The sequence below is a fragment of the Mauremys mutica genome, chromosome 3, assembly GCF_020497125.1.
Source record: "Mauremys mutica isolate MM-2020 ecotype Southern chromosome 3, ASM2049712v1, whole genome shotgun sequence".
NCBI classification, from domain to species: Eukaryota; Metazoa; Chordata; order Testudines; family Geoemydidae; genus Mauremys; species Mauremys mutica.
The window spans coordinates 110,189,570-110,205,137 of record NC_059074.1 but is presented as its reverse complement, the minus strand read 5'-3'; the positions used below and the strand labels follow the sequence as shown (position 1 = coordinate 110,205,137).

The 15,568-nt window shown below is 43.4% G+C and overlaps 1 protein-coding gene across 1 annotated transcript in view; it reads left to right on the top strand.

Moving 5' to 3' along the window:
• Positions 1–15,568, top strand: part of SHPRH (SNF2 histone linker PHD RING helicase) — a 133,933-nt gene that overhangs the window by 43,300 nt on the left and 75,065 nt on the right. The window contains exons 7-13 of the mRNA XM_045009684.1: positions 501–606; positions 1,226–1,482; positions 1,986–2,666; positions 8,692–8,943; positions 11,617–11,695; positions 12,288–12,451; positions 12,542–12,798. Coding sequence (XP_044865619.1) covers positions 501–606; positions 1,226–1,482; positions 1,986–2,666; positions 8,692–8,943; positions 11,617–11,695; positions 12,288–12,451; positions 12,542–12,798 — 1,796 coding nt within the window. The remainder of the gene's footprint in view (positions 1–500; positions 607–1,225; positions 1,483–1,985; positions 2,667–8,691; positions 8,944–11,616; positions 11,696–12,287; positions 12,452–12,541; positions 12,799–15,568) is intronic.

The following is a 15,568-nucleotide window of genomic DNA, read 5'->3' as shown; positions in this document are numbered from 1 at the left end:
TTATACAATGTATAATTAAACCGTGGAACTCATTGCACAGAAAATTGTGGAGTTTAAGAACTTAACAAGAATTGAGAAAGATTAGATATTTATATGGATATCAAGAATATCCAGAGTTGTTGTTAATAACAGCAGTTTCAGAAGAGCTATTAAATTCATGCTTCAGAGTTTGTCAGTTTCAACCTGTTAAAGATCAGGTTGAAACTTAACGTGGAGGGCAGATTATTCCACATCTGCCTACCATGAAGTTCTTGCATCTTTCTTTGAAGCATCTGGCACAGGTCGCTGTCAGAGGGAGGATAATGGATTAGATGGACCTTGGGTTTGATCCAGCGTGGTAATTCCTGTGGTCCTGTGAACGTATTTAATGAGGAATTGATGACTTTGAAGTAAAAAATGCTTTTTGCTATTCTATTTGAAAATGTTAATTTCATAAAACAGTTCAAAATTATGTCACAGATATACGTCTTCCTACCGTTATTGAGTATTGTTTTTATTAGGGTAAATTGGTGAACTTCTTCGTTCCACCCCAGCCTACTGAAGGAAACAAAAAGAAAAAAACAAAGAAAGTGGAGCTTAAGTCAAAGGAGAAAGTACAGTATCCCAGTAAGTATTCATGGAGAGACAACATTTATGTAAAACAGTTTGCTTATTGAGGTTGTATTGGCAACTTACCAGGAGCGCAAGGGCTGCACCTGATTTGTTTGAGGGGAGCAGTTTACTGATGTCCTTATCTCTGATGTATAGGTATATTTTTCCTCAAGAATATAGCACTGCACTCTGGGAACTGTAATTGTCCTTACTAATAAACCATCTTAAAGATAAAACCATTTTACCATTTTAAAGTAAAACCAGCTGTGAGCTGTATTGTAGAACTCCATGCAGCACAGCTTTACCTAGAGTAGAACCATTCTGGCAAGATGGTTTATTGACCAGACCAAAATACTGTACTTGCATAGCCCTGTTAATAAAAACAAGATTTCTTTGTTTCCACTCTTATATGTACTCTTAGACAGTACTGAATATCTTGACTGAAAAGTCAAGATAGAAAAGTCTGCAAGACTAGCTTGAGCAGGAATGCTTACTTTGTTTTCGATCTTAATTTTTTTGTTGGGTTTTTTTGCAGCTTTTAATTCACTTGCAGGCATTTACAGAGCTACATAAATACATTTTCTCCCATATAACTTTTCATTTTATCTGAACCGTAGTTTCGTTCTGCATGTAGGCTTACGGGTGATGATATTAGCAGCTGTCAAGGAAATGAATGTGAAGAAGGGAGCTTCCATCATTGCAATATTTAAGTATGTCAGTGCCATATATAGATATGACATACAGAGAAACCGGCGTCTTCTCAAAAGAACTTTGGAAAAACTAATTGCAGAGCAAGTAGTAGAACAGGTTAAAGGTCATGGTCTGGCTGGATCTTTCAAGTTGGGGAAGAATTACAAAGAACAAAAGAGGCATGAGAGAACCAAAAAACAGGTAAAATGAGAGTTGAAAGTATCAATTAAGGCAAATGTTGCATGGAGCTGTTTTATTTTTGCCAATTACATGCCAGAGTGATGCTATTTAAAGGGCTCCTCATTAATGCTTGCTTGATGGTATTGACTGTTATGTTAAACAAAAACCTGAAGCATTTGCTTTGAAAACAAAAATAAAGAATTATAATATACAGACTGTACCAAAAAGAAAAACAAAAATAAAACCCAAAGTAGGTCAAGTTTTGGGGTTAAAATCTTTCACTATGTCCTTCATAAATTTTTAAGGACATTGCTCTAAGGGTTGGTAGATGTTACAGTTTTATGACCAAGGGGCTTGTGAAACACTTTGAAAAACCCTAAACAAATATTGAGTACTTGGTCCCCAAAACCGAGCCCAAACCAGAAGATATATGTAATGTTAATAGTTTACTCCCAAGGTGGCTATACTTTCCTCATCAAAGAACAAAAAAAATTATCAGTTAAAATTTAACTTTTATATTTTAGACAACAAGGAGTCCTGGAAGGATTCAGAAGACATCTTTGCCTAATGCTAAAACTCAAACCAAAGAATCAGCAAGTAGGGTCACATCTTCAGAAAAAGTCAAACCACCCCGGCTGGTGGGCATTCCTGCAGAAGAGCATGACTACTGTACAACTAGCAAAAATAACAAAAAGTCTGAGACAGGCCAAAAGACTTGCATAAAAGAAGAAAATCTTCAGCCAAGAGTTATGGACTTGGAGTCTGCTGATTTGCAAGGCGACCTCATGTCCAGTGATTCCACCAGTCCTGTCCTCAGTGCCTGTAAAAATACAGATGACGTGGAAGTCCTAAAGGACCAGTCCTCAGACTCCCAAGAAAGTGCTGGCAGTGTCATACAGCATGCCAGTTCCATTTTTCCATTCAACACCTCTGACTATCGTTTTGAATGCATTTGTGGTGAGCTTGGCTTGGTTGACTATAAGGCCCGTGTGCAGTGCCTGAAGTGCCACCTATGGCAGCATGCTGAATGTGTAAACTACAAAGAGGAAAACTTGAAGATTAAGCCCTTTTATTGTCCCCATTGCCTAGTAGCAATGAAACCAGTTTCTACAGGAGCCACTCTGATAATCTCTCCAAGTTCCATCTGCCATCAGTGGGTGGATGAGATCAACAGGCATGTGAGATCATCTTCTCTTCGAGTCCTGGTAAGATGATTTCATCTCATCCTCTCATACCTAGATTCATAGATTGGAAGAGGAAAACAAACTTTCCTGTTTCATCAATTACCAGTGGGTTTATAGAGTCATAGAGTTTGTTCAGCAGGGACCACCAGATCATTTAGTCTGACCTCATGTACAGGCCACCAACACCACCCAGCACCTCTCCACTAAACTCAATAACTGAAATTAGACCATATTACATAGCCCACAGAAGACTAGACCATTATGTGTCACAGGGAGAGAATAGGAGTGACTGAGGTGCACCAATGCCCAAAGCTCCTGCAGTGGCAGGAAAATGATTGTGAGATACACCCAGATAAATCCTGGCAAGTGACCTGCACCCACACACACTGCAGAGGAATGCAAAAAAAAAACCCCAAAAAACCCAATGTCACTGTCAATCTGACCTGGGTGGAAATTCCTTCACAACATCACATATAGTGATCAGTTATATCTTGTGCGTGTGAGGTAAGAACCAACCAGTTAAGCACCTGAAGCCACCTCTGAGCACTCTCTCATCCCATCCAGTGTCTGATGTCCAGCCATGGCCATCTTTGATGCTTCGAAAGAGGGAGCCCAAAAATCACCACAGAATACATTGGGAGGAGAGGGGGAATCCCTTCCTGACCCCTGCAGGTGGCTGACTGAAACTCTAAAGTGTGAGCTTTTAGGAACATAAGACATAAACCAAATTTGGTAGAAGAGTGGCCTTTGTGTCAGGATTGTGCATTTCACCATCCATCTGAAAATTCTCCCATATTTGGCCAAGTTATAAACTTCTGAAAAATCTCAATTTGCATGTGCTTCATGGAGGTTAGAATTTGGCAGCTAAATTTTCCTAAGATTGTCTGCACTGAGCAATCTAACCCCTCACAGCTGCCACATACCAACCAGATCGTATATGCCCTGTCACCATAGAGTGACTAAACATGTTCTATCCTGGGGCCACAGAAGCTATGCAGGATTTTACCTGCAGTTACTGCTGGTTGGTAGAGACTGTTGTGGCACAAGGCACAGGAAATAAGATCAGGGAAACTGGAAAATATACATTGTTACAGTATCTGGTTAAATTTTAGGAGTATGGCATGTACAGTCTGAAATCTAACAATGTTAATATTTTAAAGTACTCAAAGTATACATAGTTTTAAGTTTACAATATTTATTGCACTTTCCTGCAGATATAACATTTTAACACTTTGAAATACATCAGTTACAGGCCTCAATTTATCTTATGAACTTAGGTTTTTTCCCCTTTCAACTACTGTATGCTTCACAAAGGATCACATTGAAAATGTTGAGGTAAAAGAGAGACAGATACACACATTCTGTTATAATAAATGATAATAAAAATACTTTTATTATAAGACTTCTGGTGGAAGGTCACTAAAGGAGTTTTATGGACTTCGTTGGTGCTTTTGCCACCATCTTTCATGTTCATTCCATGTGTTCCATTGAGTCTTCTTGGAGATTCCTTGGAGGATAGAAATGATGATCTACTCAAGTTCACACTTTGTTCCTGTTCCTAAAGGTTTTTGACTGCATGTTTCTATCTTTGCCTATTCTACCATGATATTCTGTAGGAAAAAAGTGCATGTTTTAACAGTTGTTTCCATAACGTTGCTGGATGTTAAATCCATGTTAAAGCAGCTAAGCTCAAATACAGCTGTCATATGAAGTACCAAAATCCTTTTATTCTCTTGGGCGGGAGGGAATCAGTTGGGAGGCCCAATTTCCTTTCCATTGTATAATTTAATAATAATCTTGAGTTCAAATGTTCTTTGAGTGCTTTCTCATGTCCATTCCATGTTAGGTGTGCGCGTGCTGCATGCACAGTTTCCAGAGAATTTTTCCCCTCAGTGGTATCTGTTGGGCTGGCTGTAGCACCCTCTTGTGCTGTGTGCTGGTATAAGGGGCCCAGTTAGCTTCACACCCTCCAGTTCCTTCTTACTGCCCATGATAGTCACTGGAACACCTCCTTTTCCTTAGGCAAACTCTTACTCAGTGGTCTTAGTTTAGTCTTTTCCCTATCCTAGTTCTTTAAGTTCACAGTTTGGACTGTTGTAGATTAGTTTTATGTAGTTAGTTGGCATTTCTCACTCTGTTAGTGGAGTTTTGTCTGCCTCCAGTGCCAGGGCATTCCTTGATCCCTGGGTTTCAAGCCCTGGGCCTCCTGCAGCAAGCCCATGCCTGTGAGTGAACTTCACTTCAGTTGTCTGAAGTGCCTCGGAGAGACTCATATCAGGTACCGCTGCCAGATCTGCTGACACTTCAAGCCCTGTATGAGGAAGGACAGGGAGGCCAGCTTGAAGTCCCTCATGATGGAGTCAGCGCTCTGTCCCTCTTAGGAGTTAAGCTGGTCCAACTCAGCACCCAGTACCTCAGAGTCAGTACATAGCGCTCCTCCTGCCATGAGAGACTCTTGGCACCAGTCTCCTTCACTGGTGCTGAAGAAAAAATGTAAGAAGCAGCTGACCAAGAGGGGACGTTCCCTGACTCTGAAGAGGGTCAAGCACGGGGAGCGCAGTGGAGACGGCTTCTGGCCACTCCTCTGCCCCTGCTCCAAGAGGGGCATCATCAACTCTGCCTCATAGGCAGGCTCCGTTGAGTCGATTCCTGGGCCATCCCATTGCTTCGGAGGGGCAATGTGGTACCAGCGGGATTGCCGTACCACGTACCCCGGAGGCGTTGGTTGTGGCCAGAGACCTGGCTTTTGGTGCCACTGTCAGTACAGGAGTGAGTGGCACCAATACCAGGGAGCAGAAGGGAGCATGTGGCCCAAGCGCCAGTTTGGTACCAGCCTCCTCGGTACCTTCTAGAGGGAAACCATCCCTGCTTGCCCCAGTGCATGTCTTCTCTCCCAGGCACCAATGTATACCACCCCTCCATGGTCCCCGGAGGAAGGCTCATCATTGGATGTGGAAGTGGAGTCGTATTTCCACTTGAGGAGACACAGCCAGTTCCCTCCCAGGCAGCCCTACCAGTCAATGGACCCATGTACAGGGGTACTGCCAAGCACTTGGGACAGTGGGAACTGGCCTATGCAGATGCAATGGCCTTTTTGGAACCTGTTGGGGTTTCCCCTTATGCAAGAGCCCTCTTTCAGATGCTCGTAATTGGTAGTCTCGGAATGAAGCGCTCCCATCCATACGACTGGCACCCGACACGGACTCTGGTACCAAGCATCAGGACCTAGATTTATGGGACCCAGTTGGTGCAAAAGGTGAGGAAGAGGACCCCCTACTGGTGCAGGCCTCTTCTTCCTCCTCCTCACCCAGATGAGGCAGTGTTTGGGGTGTGTTTATCCTCCCACACAATGACTTAGTAGTAGCTCACCAGGAGCTATTGAAAAGAGTTGCCTCGAACCTTGGGCTGGAAGTGGAGATAGTTAGTCCTTCCACAGCCTGGTTGATATCTTGTCTGCTGTGAGCCTATTGAAGGTGACACCCCTCCTCCCCCCTGAGGCCATTATTGGACCGCTTTAAAGCCTTGTGGCAAACTCTGTCCTCCTTGACAGCCTGTTTTTGCCTTAGTCTACTGGATCATATGGCCACATGCACGTACTTAGTACTGCTTGTGAGACTGTGCCTCAGACCCCTTCAAGTGTGGCTGGCCTCGGCGTACACGCCAAGCCATCATCATTTGGACTCGGTGCTTATAGTTCCCACACAGGTCCTCGCCTCTCTAGAGTGGTGAAGGGACTCCTGTTTGGTAGGCATGGGCATTCCCTTCATCAGTCCCTGACCATCAGTATCCCTAACCTTTGGATGCATCCGAGCTAGGTTGGGGAGCTCACCTTGAGCAACTCAGAACTCAAGGTCTGTGGTCCCAGGAGGAACTCTCCTTACATATAAATGTCAGAGAATTCAGAGTGGTTTGCCTAGCATGCCAGGTGTTTATACTCTAGATTGTAGGCAAGGTTGAGTGAGTCATTATGGACAATACAGCAGACATGTTTTACATCAACAAGCAGGGAGGGACATGCTCTTCCCCCCGTGTCAAGAGGCCATTCGCTTGTGGTTATTCTGTGTGAAGCACTCAATCCACCTCAAAGTTTCTCACCTTCCAAGAGCCTGGCACAATCTGGCAGACCACCTCAGCAGATCTTTCTCCTCTCACCATGAGTGATCCCTTCACCCCAGTATAGTCAGGACCATCTTCTAGTGGTGGCGGATTCCCCTCCGAGATCTGTTTGCAACCAAGCAAAACAGGAAGTGTCAGCAGTTTTGCTCTCTATGTGGGTGCAGCCTGGGCTTGCTTACAGATGCCTTCCTGCTGCATTGGACAAAGCATCTGTTCAATGTGTTTTTTCCTTCCATTCCTCTCATGCACAAAGTCTTACTGAAGGTCAAGCAGGATAGAGCAAAGGTTATTCTTATAGCGCCAACATGGCCACACCAGCACTGGTTTGGCACCTTTTCAGATCTGTCAGTTTTGACCCAATGCTGCTCCCTCCCCTCCCAGACCTGATCTCGCAAGATCACAGCCAATTGCTCCACCTGAACTTCCACCTGACTGTGTGGAAGCTCCATGGAAGCGGAGCTGGCCTGTTCGGAGCAAGTCTGCCTGGTATTGCTAGATAGTAGGAAATCATCTACTGGAGTGACTTGCCTCGCCAAGTGAAAGCATTTCTCCTTGTGGTCATCCCAACAAGGTCACCTCTCCATTCAGTTTTGGAATATATGCTTCATCTGAAACAGCAGGGCCTAGCCATTTTGCTAGTTAGAGTGCACCTAGCGGCCATCTCCGCCTTCCATCCTTCAATGGATGGTAAGTCGTTTTTTTCACATAAAATGTCCATTCACTTTCTTAAGAGCTTAGAGATAATAACCGCAAATTAATGAACCCATTCCACCTTGAGACCTAAACCTGATCCTGTTAAGACTCTCAGGCCCTTCCTTTGAGCAGCTGGCATCATGCCTCTTGTCGTACCTCTCCTGGAAGGTCGCTTTCCTATTACCGATTACCTCAGCCAGGATGATCTCGGAGATATGGGGCCTTATTTCAGACCCCCTCCCCCCCGTATATGGTGTTCCTTAAGTATAAGGTACAGTTTCTCCCCAACCCCGTGTTCCTCCCAACGGTGGTTTCACACATAGTAACCAGTCTATATTTCTGCTAGTATTCTTCCTGGAATCGCACAAGAATAGGGAGGAGTAGCATCTACACACACTGGATGTTAGGCAGGCCCTCCCCTTCTATACAGAAAAGACCAAACTGTTGTGTAAGTCCATGCAGCTCTTCCTGGCAATAGCAGACAGAATGAAAGGCCTGCTATCTCCTGCCATCCTGCTCCACCTCCTGCCATCTTGACTGCCTACTCGATGAGAGCTCAAGCTTCCTCAGTGGTGTTTCTGGCCCAGGTCCCAATCCAGGATATTTGTAGAGTCATTGGTGCATACCTTTGCATCCCACTATGCCATCACACAGCAGGTTAGAGATGATGCTGGGTTTGGTAGAGCAGTGTTGCAATCCGCATGTCTATGAACTCCAAGCCCACTTCCTAAGGTTCCACTTGGGAGTCACCTAACGTGAAATGGACTTGAGCAAGCACTCGATGAAAAAATGGGTACTAACTTTTCTATAGCTGCTGTTCTTCTAAATGTGTTGCTCATGTCCGTTCCATGACCCACTCTCCTGCCCCTCTGTCGGAGTTGGCCGGTAAGAAGGAACTGAGAGGGTGCAGAGCCAGCCGGGCCCCTTATATCGGTGCATAATCATGCAGTACCAAAGGATGTTAGAGCTGTCCCGACAGATACCACTGAAGGAAAAAATTCCCCAGCAACTGTGTGTGTGATGCATGCATACCTCATGTGGAATGGACATGTGCAATGCATCTTGAGGAACAACAGTTACGAAAAGGTTAGTAGCCATTTTTTATGAACTGACACTACATTGTGCAAAGAACGTTTTAAGTGTGTGTTCTGTAAAACTATAAAGAGCTCTTACACTTTGTTATAAAGTATTTATCTTCAGTCTTTATTCTCACGTTTGTATGTATAAATGTGTGTAGGTGTATCAAGGTGTGAAGAAACATGGCTTCTTGCAGCCTCACATGTTAGCAGAGCAGGAGGTAGTCATCACCACTTATGATGTCCTTCGCACTGAGCTGAACTACGTGGACATCCCTCATAGTAACAGTGAAGACGGGCGACGTTTCAGGAACCAGAAGCGGTATATGGCCATCCCAAGTCCCTTAGTAGCAGTAGAGTGGTGGAGGATCTGCCTAGATGAAGCACAGATGGTTGAATGCACCACTGCAAAGGTGAGGAAGTCTCCTGAATTGGAAGCATGCCTGTATTGAAAAAGTTTGACAAGGTTATTGTAACTTAAAGAAAAAAAATAAGATAAAGCTGCTTCTTGACTCTTAACGTGTATTAAACGTAAACTTGTCCTTGTAATCTGTTCTTCAGAAGTGACTAATGGTTTGCTTCCTCTTGGAGATATTTACTATTAAATGGTTCCTCGTTGGAGTTTTGGCAGGCTGTGATGTGTATCTAGCTCAAAAAGTATTTAACATAATTTATACCAACAATTTAAAGAACTAGGTCATATTGTATACAGTGTTTGATAGTTTCAAAGAACGCAGTAGCCTGTTGAGTGACATGGTTTACAGGCATTAATATGTCCTTTAGGTTTAGAAACTATAAAACAGTCGGCAATGATTCGAGAAGCTCTTCAGGCTCATCCTAGCAGTTTGCAGAGGTAGATTATTTTAGTTAGCGTTTGTCCACCCTGTTGCCTAAGGTAGGGAGATAAAAATGCCAACAGAAAATCTTAAGCACATACACATAAATCAAGGGATAAATTGTTATTACATGCACACAGTTAACTTACCTCCTTGTTGTAAACACTTCATCCAGTTTGAATTAGATCTGTGATAGAGCTTATCAGCTGTCAAGTAATCCATTTGTTTTTAAAATAAATAAAAGCATAATGAATCTGCTATATATACATACTAGAGCCCTTCTGTGTGTGTGCGCGCGTGTGCATGTGTGGGGAGAGAAACACAGGTGTATCCATTCTGTTTTATATCAGTTTTCTATAGTACCGGGGTTCTCACTCTTCCATAGTGTGAATGTCTTAATAAGTGTGTGTCACTTCCACTCCCCCAAATTATTATTTAACATCCATATGGCAAATACATCAATTGCTTACATGTAAAAGTAATGTCAGGGAAGTATTTAATGTAATTTTAGCTGTCTTTTAATGGGAGTTACAGCTAGAAACGAGGAAAGTCAGGACCATATTTACAGCAAACTCTGTCTGGAACATGCAAGGGTGTTAGAGGTAGCAATCTGAGACCTGTTGCTCTGGATCAGTTCCTTTCTTGTACGTTTTAGAAGGGTAGCCGTGTTAGTCTGGATCTGTAAAAGCAGCAGAGAGTCCTGTGGCACCTTATAGACTAACAGAGGTATTGGAGCATGAGCTTTCGTGGGTGAATACCCACTTTGTCGGATGCATCCTATGAAGTGGGTATTCACCCACGAAAACCCATGCTCCAATACCTCTGTTAGTCTATAAGGTGCCACAGGACTCTCTGCTGCTTTCTTTTACATGTAAGTGGATGCTGTAGTTGCCACTCATGTAGGGAAATCTGTGTTTGTGGAATCAAAGTTACTAAGTTCTCTTACTGTACTAATGAGCCTGATGTTTCTCTTCATCAGCCCAGGCACAATATCTTCGTGCCCATCCTTTATTATGATGTTTGTAGCAGGGTAGACACCTGCCTGCTCTGAAACAGCCCAGGAGAGGGCTGTGGCTGGGGCAAGAAGCCTGGGCTGATTAGGGAAAGTAGGCTCAGCTGTGGCCATGCCCCAATCAGGCTCAACTGGCCCCTATAAGAGGCTGTGAGCCAGAAGCCCTGTCAGTCTCCCTCTTCTTGTAGAGGGAGAAGGGCCTGGCTGCTGGGACCTAAGCAAGACACCTAGATTGAGAGCAGGGCTGGGGAAGGGCCAGAGGAGCTGGGAGCTCTGGCCTGGTAAGCCCCAGGCTGCAGGCCTAATATATAGGCCGAATAGGTGCAGGGTTGCAACGGGGCAGCCGAAGGGTAGGCAAAGGCAGCAGGTCTGAACCCCTTTGCCTGTGATCAGTGGCTTATACTGCAGTCTGCCCCAGTGAGCGGGGGCTAGATAGAGACTGGGCAGTAGCCAAGACTGTGGCGAAGTGGGGATAGTGGTTGGGGATTCTCCTGGGAGGGAGAGACCCAGAACGGTGGGGATACTACCAGGGGCAGCACCCAGTTAAAGGGGCACCAGGGTCCTGGGAGGGACCAGGGGGGCCAGCGGTAAAGCAGATCACTGGCCTGCAGAGGGTGCTCTGGAGGCTGGAGGAGCAAATTCCGAGAGACAACCAGCAGGAGGCGCCACGGGTGAATCACTCATCGCTACAATGTTAATGAAAAAACTGTCTCTTACCTGTCAATCAAAAATACTGCTCTCCACAGGCAACTTAGGTGAGTAGCACAGTTGCCAACTTTCAGGCGGTAAATAAGCACCCTGACTTTCACAGTAAGCCAAAAATCAAGCTAATCCCATTTCAAAACAAGCCAATCCATGAGAACCCCAACACTATATTGTGACTAGATCCTCCCGGTGTGCAGTCTGGGACTGTGGTGGGCCCATTGTGCACCCCTGACTCTCTTCCTCCACCTTGCCCCTGCTTGCCAAGAGCTGATGAAAAAAAAAAAAATCAACAAGCTACAAGCCCAACAAGCTACAAGCCAAAAACTAGCCAACAAGCAATTCACAAGCCAATTAAGCCAAAAACAAGCCTAATTTCTGCATTTTTTTTTCATGGGTTTGGCATGTCTGGTGAGTAGTGTTTTGCAAGGCTGACGCGTACAGTCATGGTTCTTCAGAGTGAGTGAGCTTTTTCTTGGCTTTTGTGGTTTTTTCATGTTTTTCTACTTATTGCTATTCCTATCTTTTCTCATTAGGCTGCAGAAATGGCACTCCGTTTGAGTGGAATCAATCGCTGGTGTGTCAGTGGCACTCCTGTACAGCGAGGATTAGAAGGTAAGCTTTGTGTAGTAGTGTAGTCTGTGTGGTTTTTTTTTCTCCCTGATGCATTGGGGCTCCAGGAGAGACAACTAAACTTGCCAATTTTGATATTCCTATCCTTGATTCCCGCAGTAGATATTTTATATTCCTAGAGAAGAATGCTTATAGGTTGTCAGTCTTAACTGATTTTCTTTGTCATAATGTTAAGATGCTATTGAAGGAGTGAAACTCTACTGAATTACAACCACTGCTGGGGTGGTAGGCTGTAAGCAGTTGTGCATTGCAGGTTGCAAAATGACGGAGAGCAGTATTTTTTTTTAACAAGATCCTAGGGAAAACTCTAACTCCTATGGAAAGTGTCATACTATCTTAAAGTTATACAGAACAGACAGGACCTTGATATTTAAGGTCTCAGCTTAAAGACCACAGCACACAGTAAACTGCATGGAGTTTTATCTGTTTTCTGTAAAAGGGTAATGAACTGAGGCTGCTTGTGTGATTTAAGCACTTAGGTATTTTAAACCTGGTGACATTACTGTAGATTTTTTTTATTTTGGTGTGGCGTTCTAAAATAGCATACAGTAAAGTAATATTCTTCTTTTATCAGATCTATATGGCTTAGTGCTTTTTCTTGGAGTTGATCCTTACTGGGTCAAACATTGGTGGGATCAGCTTCTATATCGACCTTACTGTAGGAAGAATCCTCAGCCTCTCTACAACCTAATTGCAAACATAATGTGGAGATCAGCAAAGAAGGACGTGATTGATCAAGTAAATATGGACTTTAAAAAAATTGTATGTAAATAGCACTTTCACCAAAAGCATTTTATTTATTTATTTTTATTTTATTTTACTTTGCAGATTCAGATTCCCCCTCAGACAGAAGATGTACACTGGCTTCACTTTTCTCCTGTGGAGAGACACTTTTATCATCGTCAGCATGAAGTGTGCTGCCAAGATGCACTAGCAAAACTCAGGAAGATTTCTGATTGGACTCTTAAACTTAGCAGCTTGGACAGGAGGACGGTCACTACTATTCTGTACCCTTTGCTGCGGCTGAGGCAGGCCTGCTGTCATCCACAAGCTGTTCGTGGGGAATTCTTGCCATTGCAGAAAAGGTGAATTTTACCACTACTTAAATTGAGTGCTGAGGGCTTGATCCTACACTCATTGAAATCAATGGCAAAGCTCCCATTGAATTTAATGGTACAGGATCAGGGGCCAATGTTGTTATAGTAAGTCAAAAATTATACCTGCTAGTTGAGCCACAGGCATGATCTTATCCGATGTCAAAAGCTGAGACGGGTGTAATAAGGTTATTATTCCTAGTAATTTCTAGGTGCCTGAGATAGCGATTTTGATTGTTCTGTATTTGGCACTCTTCCAGGGACTGACCTTTTACTATGATGAAGAGGGGCACTATGCTGGTGGAGTTACCATATTTATGATGGGATACAAAACTAAGATCCTGAATTCAGTGGAATTTATTTTTTGTCTTCCGTGTTTGGTGATAAACATTGCACTAGAGCGTGAGAACTTGAAAAATGAAACTGACTAGGAAAAAACAAGTGAGCCTATTTACCCTGCAGGATTCCTAGTCTAAAAGAAGAGTTATTCACAAAGTGAATAAGCAGCACAATATTGGTTTGTTTAAAACATTGTTTTAAATAAACTGTTATTAACAAAGAACTTTTGTGTTTTTTAAATTAATTTAGGGCTAGACTTTCAAAATCTGTTTGCATACTTTTGTGTGCTCACTTGTAAAGATCTTCCCCTCCCCTCACATGCACCCCTTAAGGCCATTGTTGCACCAGCCCTGTCTTTAGCCAAAAATGGTTTAATACTGCTGCTTTTGAGCAAGTGAGTGCTGCTCTTTTGGCTAGCAACAGTGGATTGCTAGAGAGCAAGGTATAGGTGCATAATCCTATGCCAGGGACTGAGAGCACTGTCTTTTCTGCATTTTTTTTAAGCTCTTGCAGCCACAGGCAGGAAAGAATCAATTTTGTCTGTTAATGTGAATGTATTTCTTCTGTTTTCAACCACTTTTTCCTTTGTTCCTCTCTGCTCTCTTCAAGCCTTCCATGTGTGTCTATCCCTCTGTGTCCTTAGTCCCTCCTCTCTCTCCTGGCAGGGCACCTTCAGTGTTGAATTATGCCTGTGCAGTTGTGCAGTAGCTACAGCAGCAGACAATCTGTTGTAGGACTTTCCTGCCTGATAGTTTTAAAACAGTGGAAACATGGGTGGAACATAGGAAATATCAGTATTCCCACCAATCCATAGCATATTACTGTTTGAGTACTGCCAAACATTCCAGTGATGTACAAGGGCAGCATACAAGCCATGCTGCTGAATGCACCAGGAATATCCTAGCACTGCATTGATTTCAGTGGAATGTTGATGAGTGACAGCAGCATAGCAATTGCAGTGGAGGATTAGCAATAAAAGATGAACCCTCAGTAAACACATTGTAAGAAAAGGTAGTTTGGAGACACTGCTTATATATTTTCTTGTGAACAAGTCCTGTCTGTAGCAATGGACCATTCCCAGAACATGCAGAAGATTTCGCTTATGGCTTCCTTTATTTGCATGTGAGTAAACAAGAATTCAATGCCAGGTGTTGTGGTGAATAGGAGAATTGAATTGAAACAAGGAAACTGATGCCTGGAGTGTGTTCTATGAGAGTGTTAATTTTCTCATTATCTAGTAAAGGCAGTGAGTAAGGCTGTCTAGCCATTCCTAAACAGGATACCTTTTAGGTTTTCCTTGAATGTATACTGAATCAGGAACTTCTCTTGAAATTGATTATTCGCCTCAGATTGTTCAAAGTAAATGAATTAAGGGCTTAAAATGCTACAGCAGCACAGCTGTAGTGCTTCAGTCTAGACGCTACCTGTTGGTGTAGGTAATCCACCTCCCTGAGAGGTAGTAGCTAGGTTGATGGCAGAATTCTTTTGTTGATCTAGCACTGTCTACATGGGGACTGGGGTTGGCTTAACTACGCAGCTCAGGGGTGTAGATTTTTCAAACCCAGACCAACATAGTTAAACCAACCTAATTTTCTAGTGTAGACCAGGCCTTACAAATTATGAAACTGTGCTATTTTTGTTTTGCTTTTTGAAAATTTTTTCACTCTCCATGCTTATGAAAGATTAATAGCACTGCCTAGAGCTAAACAGAATATGAGCAGCAGGCGCTGTTCTTATTTGCTAGTACAACTGAGAAATGTAGCTCAGTATAAATTGCAGTTTTAAATCAATAGCACCTCCATCTCCCACACTGGAATGGCAGCAGAAACATAGAAACTTTTGATAGCAGGAACAAAGGTAAGGGAAAACCTTAGTACGGGGTAGTCAATTACTTTTTGTCAGGGTCCTAATTTCTTGGTCAAGATATAGTCAAGGTCCAGACTCCAGAGAAGAAGACCCCCCCCCCCCCCCCGCAATAATGATACTAAGTAAATAAAAAGATTTCAGGTCTGTTCAAAAGCATCTGGTGGTCTGGATTTGGCCTGTGGTCCCCCTGTTGGCTACCCCTGCCTTAGTAGGTATTGCAGCATTGCTGGGAGGGGAAGATGGGGCCCAGTCAATGTCAAAACTCTTAATCTCAGCCTGACTCCAGCGGCCCTCCATGCTCCCTTCATTCTTCCCTCTCTCTTTCTTCTCCCCTGCCCTTTCCCTTTCCCTTTCACCTCTCTCCTTGTCTTTTTCTTTCTATTTAGCTAATCTCCTACTAACTAAACCCCACTCAGATAATTAAAAAAAGTTAAAGGAAGTAAAACAGTGTAACTAATGTGACATTTGCCAACCATCACTCTGTTCACTCACTTGTATTGTTATATCTCCTTTCCCCTGTACTTTGTTTTGTCTATTTAGATTTGCTCATGAACTG